Source organism: Filicampus tigris, chromosome 13 (assembly GCF_054856515.1).
Source record: "Filicampus tigris isolate MCC_2025a chromosome 13, RoL_Ftig_1.0, whole genome shotgun sequence".
NCBI classification, from domain to species: domain Eukaryota; kingdom Metazoa; phylum Chordata; class Actinopteri; order Syngnathiformes; family Syngnathidae; genus Filicampus; species Filicampus tigris.
Window position 1 is genome coordinate 900,467 of NC_141229.1, and position 13,504 is coordinate 913,970.

Sequence of the window (13,504 nt, forward strand, 5' to 3'; positions counted from 1 at the left end):
TACACATAACATAAGCTAAAGCACCATCAAAACCACCAAAAGATTCTTTTGCTGATGAAGATACTCTGTTGTGGTTATTACATACAAAGGCAGGAAATAAATGTGGTTTATTTACATGTTGGTTTATTTTTGCAGTTTTGTTTTCAACGTTTGACTTGTCGATGTAATCCTACAGATATCTGACCGTTCTCGACTTTTTATAGAGACGTAAATGGCAAAGAGTTGTGGACATGTTGTGACATGATTGGAGCTTTGTGTTCGTCTGTGGTTGAGATGAGGAATAAAAACAACAGAAAAGAAAACAAACAAGAAAAGCACCAGCTCTCGGTTTCGTTTCTTGTTTTTTGTCTTCATAAAAGTGGGGACTTTTACTCAGTCCTTTCTTTGTGTTTCCAGTGAGTCGACATTTCACTCCACCTATCATTCCTTCTGCTGCAATATTTCTTGTTCTTCCACACCAAACTCATCCAAAGCACACGCTAATCATGCCATTGTTTGCCTTGTGTTTATTTCTATTGTGCAAGGTGGCAGTTGGCATGAATAACTGGCGAGTGGAAAGGAACATTGCGCATATGTGAAGCATTTGAAACTGTGAACACCCCCTATTGTGCATTAATTCTTGTCGTGTGTATTTCTTTTCGGCATGAGGTGATAGTATAACATTAATTGCATGGCATGCACATATCCATTTTTTAAACTGTATTTTTTCTAGTTGTTTATTTTGGGGGTAATTGCAAAAACTCTCACATTACAGTAAGTTTGTGTGTTTGACTGCAATTTGTGCAAGGTGGCGGACTTTGTGAATACCCAAGGAGGGAAAGTCCACCAAATTTGTATGTGTTCCAGATAACACCTTTTTTGCGTGTACAAGGATGCCAAAGCTTTATAGTGTGAGTGATGGTTGCCTCACTATTTCGCACAGGGAGTTTAGTGAGGTATTATGGGATGTGTGGCCAGACACACACATGCACACTTTGGCTCTGCTTGGCTGGGTTAACCCCATTCAAACCAACAATACACGTATTCACTTCAGCCAGTGACCCACTTTAAAGTGATGCACCAAAAGTGAGCACAGTAGCAGAGAGGAGAAAGACAATTGTGATTAACGGTGCATAACTTGCACTGAAAGTTTTTTGCATTATGAGCCGTCGCTCTGTCGTCATTTTTTCCCCCCTTTGTGTTACGAGGCAACATTTTACTCATGCGTGAGCTTCAGATGCACTGCGTGAGCTTCAGATGCACTGCAGCTTGAGTGAGTCAAAAAAAGAGTGCCACACTCATAGCTACTTTTTCAGCTGTTTGTTGAGCAGGACCAACAGCCAAACCCACAAATATAAAATGAAAACACTCACAAGGAGCATGGAGCAGATGTTAGCTGTTCCATGAGATGGCGCCAAAGTCATACTTTTTATTGCTTTGGCCTGAGCCCAAATGATGGACTTCATGATTTCAGGGAATCACCAAGGATAGGTCCCCCCACCAAAAAAAATCTGCAAAAAAAACAGAATTTTCAAATGCTGATGTTGCTTTCATGGCATTTCTGTATACGTGTGTCCAGGTGGTACCGACTCAACTCCAAGACCGGCAAGAAGGAGAAGGAGCGAGGCGACATTCAAGTCAGCGTCCAGTTCACGCGCAACAACCTGACGGCTAGCATGTACGACCTTGTCATGAAGGACAAAGGCGGCGCTTCCACTTTTAGCAAACTAAAGGAGCGCATGAGGGGCAAGAGGCGTTCCAGTGACGACGACTCCAGCTTGGCACCCGGTGCCACTGGCCCGCTGTGCCGCATGCGCCAACGTCTGCCCAGCGACGGGGGTGGCGAGGAGGACTACGAGGACGACGAGGGTGGCGAGGTGAGGCGCAGTAAGATGAGGACCTTCTTCCTGCGAGGCAAGCTGAGGAAGTCGTCGGACACCCGCTCTAGTACGTCCTTGGGCTCCGAGAGCAGCGAATCATCGTCGCGCGGGGGCAGTCTCAGTCCCACCGCCGGCATCAGCGTGGTGGTCTCCGACCTCTCCAACTCGCCCAGCAACAGCAGCAACCTGACCGCCGACAGCCCAGGTGACATAAACGCAGAAAATACACAGTACACGATACACGTTGTTAACGTACATCATGTGGGGTAATTCAAAATCTTTATTGGTGTCAGTCACTCACGGGTTTTTGCTATTCGTGTGCTTCATCTGTATCATCCACGAATAATATGGGGTTCACTGTATCCAATTTGGGGCTAATGATGCAGTCAAAATTGGTAAGTTTCAAATATCCCACTTGGTTATGATGCGGCAGTTGAAAAAATGGGAGCGTTTTGTATTCCACTAACTGTGTGTAGTGTTTCCTCATGACCTTGTTTGTCTCTTGCCATCTCTTTAGAGCACACGGCAGACACGTCACCCAAGTTGTCTCCCCTGCGCTGTGACTTTAGTGATGAGATCAATGAAATCACCATAGCCGTGCCTCAGCTCCCCGCGGGTGTCAACGGAGCACACAAGCTGCAGTCCCGGGATCAGGCCTCGGAAGACCCGGAAACTTCTTTGGGCCTGGGTCACCTGCAGAAGACTTTGCCTCTCTCGGTGTCGTTGCAGAACCTTCGCCCGCGGGCCTCCGCCGATCCCCTGCACGGCACCGTGGGCGATGGACGACGTTGGTCCTTTGACAAGGCCGGCGAGGAGGAGAGTGCTGCCATCGCAGCGGCCATGGAGAAAAAGTGCCCTGCGCTGGCCAGAGAAGACAATTGCGAGGAGGTCGAACATAACTCTGGCACTGAGGGCAAACACAAAAGATGGTTCGGGTCCAAGGAATCGCACAGTAAACCAGGGTGAGTTTCCCAAGCTATACCAGTGGTGATCCGTGATCCGGTACCTGAGCCTTCAGTGGGCATTTACGCGGCTTAATCCAACTCCTAATTCCACCACTATCATGTCCCAACTATACAAAGCTTCAATACTCCAAAAAAACAACACGTTGTGCCATGTACATCATCTGGAGCAGTTCACGATCCATAGTTATCTAACATGACAGAAACATCAAAGCATGTTGAAAAAATCCATTACACTCACAAGAGATGCCAATTATGAAGTGTATTGTGTTGTTTTGTGTATTGTGATCTGGTTTGATAGTCAAAGTAGACTGCGACAAGATTCATTCTGACCAACCAGAGGACAGAAAAATGCTGACGTCAGTGCTGTGAGGATGAATTTGAAATCTGATCTGATCTGGAACAGTCCCATTGCTAATATATTTGAAGTTTCATGGTCAAGCACTATGGATCCTGAAGGCCCTGGGCAGATTAGATTGACATGGCCGCTCAGAGACTGAATTCTGATTAGAGGCAATTAAATCACGTGTACAGCAAGCAGTGCGCCAAAGGGAAACACTCCAAAATCATTAGAAATTATGCCGTTACGGTTCTCCACAATATTTACAAAAGATCAGATTGAGTGTAAGAGCAAAAGCCATTGCTAGGCCTTCAGTTCAGTTCAGTGTGAAGCACCTGCACTAATCAAGAGGACTGTGTTCGCTTCCTTCCACAGCCCGGGGGCGCCTCCTAAATTAGACCCCACCACTGAGCCACCCCTAGACCCTCTCCACCACTCTAACCCCTTCTGTCCCTCACCACCCATGTCACCCAGCAACCCTTTCCTCTTGCCCGATCCTTTCCACGATGCCTCGCCGCCCCCTCTGCCCTTTCTTTCCAGTTCCCGTCCGCCCATAGAGCAACTCTTTCCAAAGGCGAGTCATCCAGTCGCCCAGACTTGGAACAGTGAAACTACCGAAGACGGCGTCGTTGGCTTGGCCAGTGTTGCACCTACAACTTTCGGGGGCAAGAAGATACTTTTAAGCAAGAAGTCTACAAATCCGTTTACATCTGCAGACGAAGCGAAAACTGATAGAGAATGGGACGATTCCTTCGATGAGTTTGCCGCTTGCAGGCTGCAAGAGCCGAAAGACCAAAAATCTGACAGCTTAGTCAGCACCCGTCCGAGGGAACTTGGCAGTGATGAAAGGAGTGAATCCCTGAATACCAAAGGAGTCACACTGAGCAATCACATGGCGAACGGCGGCCACCTGCACTCTCTGGACACGATCCCGGAGGATGCAAGCTTTGAGTATGGCAACGAACTCTTTAGAACTTTTGCTGTCTCTTCTTCGGAGTCGCACCCTCGCCCTGAATGGCATCCAGCTAACAGCACCACTAACATGCCTCCCTGCTTCCAAGATCCAGCTGGTTCATCGGGTATCGGTAGTTCCGTTGAAGATGATTTCCTCTCCTGTTTCTCTTCATATTCGGCATCAGAGAGGTTCTCAGCATGTTCTTCAGAGGAAACTGAGCCACAGAATTTCAAGATCTTGTCCAAAACAGCTATTCGTCCAAAGGGTTTTAGTTCCACAGATGACATTTTGACTGATGCAGCCCAAGAAATTGTGATTCAGAGTGAAGATTCAGAATGGTGGGATTCGGACGGGTCATTAGTCTTCACACCACCGCCGACCATATCTACCGCAGTGATGACAAGTGTAGAAGCTGCACACATGCAGACTCTAGAGGACCTGGACCTACAGCCGAAGTCCAACTTCTCTCCGCAGTCTGACAACAACAATGATGAGGTACCTCAAGGTGAATTCAGTGGAGAACCACCTCTGTACATCGGCACCTCCACCCCAGGAACTGTCCATTCCTCGTCTTTTGAGGACCCAGGAATGCTGGAGGGTTGCAGGGAGTCTCCTGTACCATTCAGGCATTTTGGAGATCTTGACCAGAGTACCAACAGCTTTCTCCAAAGTGTCTACGTGACCGCAGACTCGCAGAACTACCAAAATTGCTGCTCTCTTCCGCCCTCAGAATGTTCTGGGACTTCCATGCCTACTGAGAAGTCCCCCTTGGAAAACTCAACCTTCTCTGGGGAGCTAGGACAGACTTGGGAAGCCGACGTTGCTTCAGTGAGTCCAGATGGACCAAAAAAACAAACTGACCGGTTGGCCTTGATGCTGGAAAACAGACCAAATACTGGTGAACCAGGTTTCACAGCAAGGGATGACTGGAGTTCTCAAGTTCTCCCAGCAACAGACATGTTTCTGAATCCTATTGAGGACAATGAATTCACAGCTGTCGATGTAGCGTTTGTAAAAAACCTTCCACCACAACTTCCCGAAATATCCCAGAGTGCCAAGAGCTTTCGCCAAAGCCTCGATGGCAACTTGCAGTCCCACCAAAACCAGCATGGCATATACGATCCATCAGAGATTTTCGACTCAGAGAAATCCACCTTCTTTGGGGAACCAGATGAGATTTCGGAATTTGCCAGTGTTTCAACTGGCCGAAAGGGTTCTACCGAAGATCCAAACAACCAAAATGACCGGTTGTCATTGGTAATGGCAGACAGACCAGGTACTTTTGAGCCAGGTTTCGCAGGAGGTGACGACGGGAGTTCTCAAATTCTCCCTGTGAGTCATACAGACTCGTATCAGAAGCCCGCTGGAGATGATCAGTCCACACAACTACCCAAAATATCCCAGAGCACCAGGAGCTTTGACAGCAGCTTGCAGTACCACCAAAACCATAACGGTGTACCTGAGTCCATTGAGAGGATTGATTCGGAGAAATCTACCTTATGCGGAGAGCTAGGAGAGATTCCAGAACCCACCGGAATTTCAGTGAGCCCTGGCGGTTCTACCAGCGGACCAAGTAACAAGGACTCATTTACTCTGGCGACAGAGAACAGACGACATACATGTGAGCCAGATTTCACAGATCCTTGCGACTTAGGCGTCACAGCAAGGAATGATGGGAGTTCTCAATTCCTCCCTGCGACTCCTACGGACTCATATCCGAATGCCGTTGAGGGCGATCAGTTCACAGTTCGCGATGATGTGTTTGTGAACCAACCTTTGCCAGAAGTCCCTCAGTTAACCCAGAGCACTAGGAACTTTCTACAAAGCCTCGACGGCAACTTTCAGTCACATTACGGCATTTCCACACCACCTGAGAGTGTCGTCTCTTCCTCCTGCGGGGAGCTAGTAGAGATTCTGAATACCGCCAGTGCGTCAACGATTCCAAAGGGTTCTTCCGATGACTCAAAAAAACAAGCTGACTGGTTGTCTCCGGTGACAGAAGACAGACCGGATACTCATGAGCCAGGTTTCAAAGATACTAGTGAGTCAAGTTTCATAGCAGGCGATGGTGGTGCATCCCAAGTGTTCCCTGTGACGTCAACAGACTCAAATCCAAATCCTGTCGGGGGGGATCAGGTCACTGCTTTCGATGACATGTTTGTGAAAAACCCTCCACCGAGACTTCCCAAAATATTCCAGAGAACATGGAGCGTTCCTTCATTCCTCTTATCTCAAAAGCGTTACGGCATAGCCAAGACCACTGAGAGGCGAGGCTCAGAGAACTCCAGCTTCTTTGGGAAGGTTGGAAAGGCTCCGGAAGACACCGGCGCTTCGCTGAGCCGTAGGGGTTCGACTAGTGGACCAAACATTAACACACACATCACCGACTGGTTGACTCAAGTGATGAAGGACAGGCTAGATACAGCTTTCACTGGAGGTGACCACGGGAGTTCTCAAGTTCTCCCTGCAACTCCAACAGACTCGGAGCCCTGTGAGGTTCTTGACAACATGATCGTGAAAAACCCGCCGCCACAACCCCCCCCATTACACCGCACCCAGTCTGAGCGCACGCTTGGGCTCGACTTGGACACGAGCTTTCCGCTGTCCTTCTGGAACGAGTTCTACGCCACCCAGGCATTATCCACATCCCGTGCCTCCCCTTCCCTTTCAACAGTCTCCGCCCCTCCACTAACCCGTCAAAGTAGTTGCTTCCCCTCTTTCCTTTCCTCCCTTTCGGATGCCTCGCCACCGCCCGCCACACTGAACCCTCGGGAGTCAGAGGAATGCCAGCGGCAGCGGCAGCAGCACGCCGCCCATCAGGAGCTCAGGTGAGGTTGCTCGTTCAGGTGGAGGAACTACCTTTTCGCCCTTACTTCCACTTTTCCAGACTTTTCTGGCCCTTTCAGCTGCTTCCACCTGCGTCTTCCTTTGTGCCGTTGACTCCGAAGGGGATCCTCTTGGCGGTGGTGGTGTGACCTTCTCATTTTTTATCTCTCAGTTAACACACGCTCACTAATCCTGCTGGGACTTCCTCCGTGGGTATCTTGTGCGTGTGTGTTCTGTCCCCGTGGTAATGGGAGGGGAAACACTGCCTCGGGCCAATTAGCAGTTATTATTTTGCCCTCCGATTCCTAACACAAGCCCTCTCCCCACCTCCGCTCCTTCCCGTTGTGCCTTACACACACACCCACACATGCACACACACACACACCCCCCCCCCCTCCTCACAGGACCTGTTCTCACATTGGTTTTTGCCCCCCGCTCCCACCCCCACCCTCAAAAAGGTGTTGTTGTGTCACCGATAGCGTTTCCGTTTCGACCTGGGGCAATAACACACTTCTTCACACCTTTCTACTTGTTTTGAATAAAGGCATGCAATTAAAACGACTTTAACTTTTCATTTTCACCGCTTTGAGGAGGTGCACCTGCCTAATCTTCTTCTCCTGGTGAACGTTCTCATATTGTGCGAGGTTGAACTGTCTGGTGCAGTCCTGGGGGACTCAGTGATTGCGCAATATGTTTAAAGGAAAATGTCCGCAAAAAACACGATCGGAGCTATGTGAAATGTAGGTCATTGAGCCAGGAAAGAGTCGTTGCAGTGCATGCGAAACTGTTTCGTCCGTTTTACATATGCAATGCACATTTGTCAACTAGCTAGCGAATATGAGATTGAGCCTGAAAATATGGGTCTTTTAATAGGTGTCGTGGAGCTTTCTGGGTTTCCCCCCGGACCTCTCTATCGTACCGGCACCGAAAAAACTGAATATGAATACGAAGTTGGCAACTTTGTCACAAACAATCAAATCAGAAATGACCAACTAACATTGTTTTTGTATTTGTGTTTCTCGAGATAACACGTTCGATATTAAAGATGCTTGTTTGAAAAGTTTACATTTAGGGTAAGGCTACTTTTAGAAAATTAAATGACATTTTCATAGATAAGATGTTTTTGGATGGGGGGAAAAAAAATCACTCAAAATGATTGTTTCAATGTAATTTTTCGGAAAAAAACAACAACCAGATATTCTATGACATTTTCAGATTAAAATGAGGATCTTAATGATTCTACATTATTATAGACTGGTAAATTCTCTAAAAAAAAAAGAGTCATAATAATCCTTCAATGTGTACATTTTCTAAAACATTCTTAGAATATCCACTTTTTCTAAAAAAAAACATTCTGTTCACAAAATTCTAAAATATTGTAGACATTTTCTACAAAATGTTCACCTAAAGTCTCCACAATTCCCCTCAAAGTACAAAATGTTCACAAATTTTACATTTTCATCAACCTTTTTTTAAATGTAAGAGAAACTACAAAATATTTAGATCTCATCAAAAATCAACATGTTCTGAAGCATTTCTACCAATTGTTCATAAAAACTACACAATTATCACAAAACAATCTAAAAACCTATCGTGAAAGGCACAAAAAGTCTTTATATTTGTTTTTCATTAAAACCCTTTTTTAAAAACCTCCCAATTATTCAATGCAAATTCGAGTTTTCATTCAATTGTTGTTCCTGTGATATCAAAAATGGGGTGACGAAAAGGAGGCCATTGCCACCTACGGGCCTGGCATGCACACTACGACATAGGGTGTGGCGGTCGCTTTTCCAGGGCCGCGAAACCAACCTCCGCAACCACGCAGACCGAGCCCCGGAAGCCCTCCGAGCCTGTTTTAACGCGAACCTCTTGTGGCGTTCCCTTGCAGCTCCCACCCGGTGCGGCCCCTCAGCGGCCCGCCGGCTGAAGGCCGCTCGGTCCTGGAGAAGATCAAGTCCAGCATCCACCCTGGCAGGAGCAGCCAGACCGGCGAGAAGGTCAAATTGAATTCCTCAGGCTTTTCTCGAATATGCGGTGCATTCGGAAAATACTCGCAGTGCTCTGCTTTTTCCACATTCCCCTTCCTGAAAATTCTACATGCAACACCCATAACGACGACATGAAAACAGTTCTTGGAGTAACGGCTGCATTTTGTAAAACCGACCTTATTGTACTGTTGATGACTAAAGAACTGAAAAGTTGGAATTTTTCCTGGTGATTGGGTAGATTTTGGAGTACTGTATATATGTAATCATAGAACACAATATTCTGTCGGTCGAGAAAAATCCGTCAAAATACTCCAAAACGTCTGGCAAAGTGGGGTCGGCCGTGCAGAAAACAGCTGGTAGTGACTGAGCTTTTTATAAGTTGGCAAAAATCATAAAAACTTTCTTCACACGATCATTATGAGGTGTTGTGTGTAAACCTCTGAGTGAAAATTGAGCTTGTAAAATGTTGAAATCAGGCCGTAAGATGACCAAATGTGGAGAACAAGTGCGCTCACATGTAGAATTGTCAGCAAAAAATGAATTGAATCCATTTATCCGCCCTTCGTCTCCAGGTCCTGACGGAGGGCGCCGGCTCGTACTACCACCTGACCCACAGCGAGCTGATCGGTCTCCTTGTGCGGCGCGAGGCGGAGCTGGAGCAGCAAAAGGCGGAGTTTCAGCAGCAGCGTGCCCTGCTGGCCAAGCGGGAGGTGGAGCTGTGCAAGCTGAAGCCGCAGGTCCGGGACCTGGAGGACTACATTGACACGCTTCTGGTGCGCATCATGGAGCAGAAGCCCACCCTCCTGCAGGTGCGATCCAGGCTCAAATGACGGCGCGCTCCCCCCGGGGAGGCTTGGATACCCCAACTGCTTTTTAGTCTTTTCACCGCTGCGCTCTCCCCTTTTGATACGAGCGTTTCGCAGGGGTTCTCAAACTTTCTGGGTCCGGGGCTCCTTGACGGGAGAGATTTTTTTTCCCCCAGGATCCTCCTCATCGACCTAACAGCAATTGAGCAGAACTACCGCGCGTACCCCAAAATGCCATAAGAACTAAGGGTTCAACGAAAACCGATTCGAATTGGAAAATCGGTTTTGATTGAGCCAAATCAAATTGTTACACTTGAAGTCGGATATAGGTGATGATACATGACCATCGTATCAGAGCTTCAAATTGGCCCAAAACTAAAGCTGGGAGGAGGTGAATGTTTTGGTTTGATTGTTGCGTGGTATTCCCTTTGATAAATGACTCGACCTAATATTGTTTCCCCAGATCCCGCTGGTTTGAGAACCATTGCATTTGATATGCTGACGTGTTGCGAATGTCCTAGCTAGTCCTCAGGTTGTTTTCAGCTCACCCGCCAGGTTTGGTTGCTTTGAAGATGGTGGCCATGTCAGCGTCCATGTTGTTGGATGCTGACATGGATGGTGGGCGGGGGAGAAAAAAAAACAAAAAAAAAAACGTCCTTTTCACCTCACCTTGCTTGTTTTGAACACAAATGAGAGCAAATGCAGAATATCCACCCTTTTTTGTCACTTTTATCATGAACTGCTGGACATTTTTTACAGTGGCATGCGGAAGACAACACAACTGAAGGCAATAAAAGTTGACAGCTTAAACTTCACTTCATTTTTATGCAGGGAAAAAAATGGAAGGGCACTGACCACGTAAATGGGCTAAATACTTGAGAAAATACTTACCATTTTTTTTTAATTCCAAATTTATTTGCAATCGCAGTTACGTCTGATTTAAAAAAAAAAAAAAAAAAAAGGTAAGTTCTCTTACCCATTAGGGCCACCCGTGACCTTTTTTCTCGTAAATGTACAGCTTTATTCTCATAAAATAAATTTTTATGTTCTTCGAAAACCCTTCTTTTTTTGGTCGGGGGGAAATGATTTCGAAAAGCTAATAATTTGTTCTGGTACGTCCATGACTTTAATCCAATAAAGTCCTCATTAAAAATCAAAATTTCGCAATACAATTAAATGCATCGTCTAGTCACCCTGGTCCCTTTGTTACAGCGGACACGATATCCATTGTTGTCGCTGTCGCTTTGATCGTTGCTCGGCAGTAAAAACGCAGACCGGGATTGGCCATAAAAGGAAGAGGAAATTCCGCCCTGCGGTGTCCTCGTCAGTACCAGCCGTAGCGACCAGCCACCACTTGGAGTGAAACTGCAACACATTCTCAAAACGTATGTGGGACGCTTGCAAGACAAACTGCGCATGGCATTGCCGCAGTGACGTGTTCGCGGACATCGCCCGCGGGAGTATAAAAAAAGCCTTTAGCAGATGCACTAGCTAACGTAGATCAATTGTTGTTGCTGGTCATTTTCTAGGCCACTTGTTGCTAGGCAGGCACGTCATAATTGCCCCTTAGGCCAATGGAAGGTAATTAGCACAGCTATTCGACTGTTTGAAGAGGGAAATTACTCCAAAAATAGCATTGTTAGCTTAATTTATACATCTCAATTTCGCAGTTGAAAAGCTGCTCTGTATTAACTAGAAAATGTGTCACAGAAAAGTCTGTATGTATGGTTGGATTCATGAAGATTTCATTGTTTGTTTTTCCACAAGTTCTCACTTGTCGCGCACTGATGAAAATCGAGCTTGCCGTTGTAATTAATCGGTTAGCTGATGCTATGCCATGCTAGCTCACAATGTTCAAAAAGTGTTCTTAGCCAGCGAGCAAATGCTTCATTCTGTCTCATTTTTTCTCATTTGTGTATCCTTCATTGTTTTTTTTTTGTTTTTTTCTTTTTGTTTTTTGTGGGCACGCGAGACGCAATGCTAACTGGCTAATGAGAGCGTCGTTAGCCGTGGCCACGCCCGCTGTGGCTTCTCAGCGTCTATAACACATTTAAGCATACAGTGTATACCCAAATGCCAAATGCGCCTTAGTTTTTGTTTTCTTTCAATGTTTTTGTTGTTGTTTTTGTTTTTTTAATCAAGCACTTCCGCTAATAAAATGCGCTGTCGTTGGGCTCGGGTTCTCAAACATTTTGGGGGAGAGACAGTTTTCCCAGGACCCCCCTCATAATCCTAATGCCAACAAAACATAACTAAAGGCCACAGGATTTTTTTTTTTTTTTTCGGAATTACTAAAAAAAAAAAAAAGAGCCAAAAAGTTCTAACCTTATGAGACTATTTTGTATATCGGACACACATGAAGGAAACGGTCACGATGGCTCAGTAAACTGCAGTAAAATTTGTTCCCCTCAGATGATAAAGAATATACTGCTGTGAGTATTATGTTATCTGTCTCCGTCATTCTCTATCCGTCCATCATTGCTGCATCTTGTGGGGAGGTCCGGGGACCCCCAGTTTGAGAACCATCGGTTTAGCTTACTGCACAATAATGAAACGACGTATTCCACGGGGCGTCTTCGCACTCCCATCATCACAATGTGACTCCTGCCAGCGGTAGTCGACGATGTACGCCGCATCGCACTTGCGCTTTGACGTCGCGATCGCCACGAGTAGACGTACAGTACACGTGACTATTGCACTTATCAACGAATACTTGGAGTGCATCCGGAAGGTTTTTGCAGCACTTCACTTTTTTCACATTTTCTTATGTTTCAGACAGAGGTGGAACAATGAATTGATTCATTGACGACTAATTCATTATCAAATGAATTGACATCTATTTTAATAATTGACTAATCGTTTAGAGATCTTGTTTATCTTAACATTGTCCAAATCCTTGGAATTTTAGCCTCTCAACAGTAAATATTCTCAAATTTTTGTCATCCTCCCAGAAAGCAAAGTGATTATTTTCGTGCTTAATCAAAATAAGACATTTGAAAACATCTGCTTTTCCATTGGACAACAATCATTAACATGTTTGTCTATTCTCTGACACGTGGACCAGATCAAGTTCGACTTGACCTTCATCACATTATAGTCGACTACAAAAAATTGTTACTTGTTCAGCCCCTTGTATGGTGTCACATTTTGTGCTAATCTACAGTACAGTACTTCAGACGCGCCATCAGGTTGAAAGGGGCGTGTCGATTCACTGCCATATTCAGGTCTCTCCAGATTCAATATTTAAGTGGGGTAACATTTATTTACGCCATTTTGGAATAAGGCTATTACATACCAAAATGTGGGAAAAGCTGTGATGCGCTTTAAATACTTTCCAGATGCACAGTTATGCCATGTCTTCCATTTTGAAAGCTTTTTATTGAGCCGAATGTATTTTGTCGTGGACTGTGCAGGCCTCTCCAGGCCCGCGTGTCAGAAAGGAGCGTTTACAAGCCGTGATGATGCAATTCTGTTTCACAAAATTTTGTATATTTAATAAAGAATATTTAGTTTTTCTTCCTCACCGTATGTTTGCTTCGAAATCTATCTCTGTGCCGTGTCTTTTGTCATTTCTCAAGCGAAATCACAAGTCACAACTAAAACCACCAAAGGGCTATGTAATCCTTCCTGGCCGCTCTTTAAACCATAATTCCTCATTTAATCACAAACTAACTTCTATGTCCCTAATAACTGTTTAGCGTCGGGAATCGCCAAATGCAAGAACTGCAGTACCCATAAAGCACCTCGCCCTTGTGAAGGCAATGTAAA

At 45.8% G+C, this 13,504-nt stretch overlaps 1 protein-coding gene across 3 annotated transcripts in view; it reads left to right on the top strand.

Moving 5' to 3' along the window:
• Positions 1–13,264, top strand: part of rab11fip5a (RAB11 family interacting protein 5a (class I)) — a 19,475-nt gene extending 6,211 nt beyond the window's left edge. For 2 of the 3 annotated variants that reach the window (XM_086049529.1, XM_086049530.1), the window contains exons 2-6: positions 1,559–2,064; positions 2,377–2,821; positions 3,537–6,944; positions 8,831–8,939; positions 9,503–13,264. In XM_086049529.1, coding sequence (XP_085905655.1) covers positions 1,559–2,064; positions 2,377–2,821; positions 3,537–6,944; positions 8,831–8,939; positions 9,503–9,760 — 4,726 coding nt within the window. In that variant the 3' untranslated portion in view covers positions 9,761–13,264. The remainder of the gene's footprint in view (positions 1–1,558; positions 2,065–2,376; positions 2,822–3,536; positions 6,945–8,830; positions 8,940–9,502) is intronic. The other variant, XM_086049532.1, reaches the window with a different exon arrangement.
• Positions 13,265–13,504: the final 240 nt, after the last annotated feature.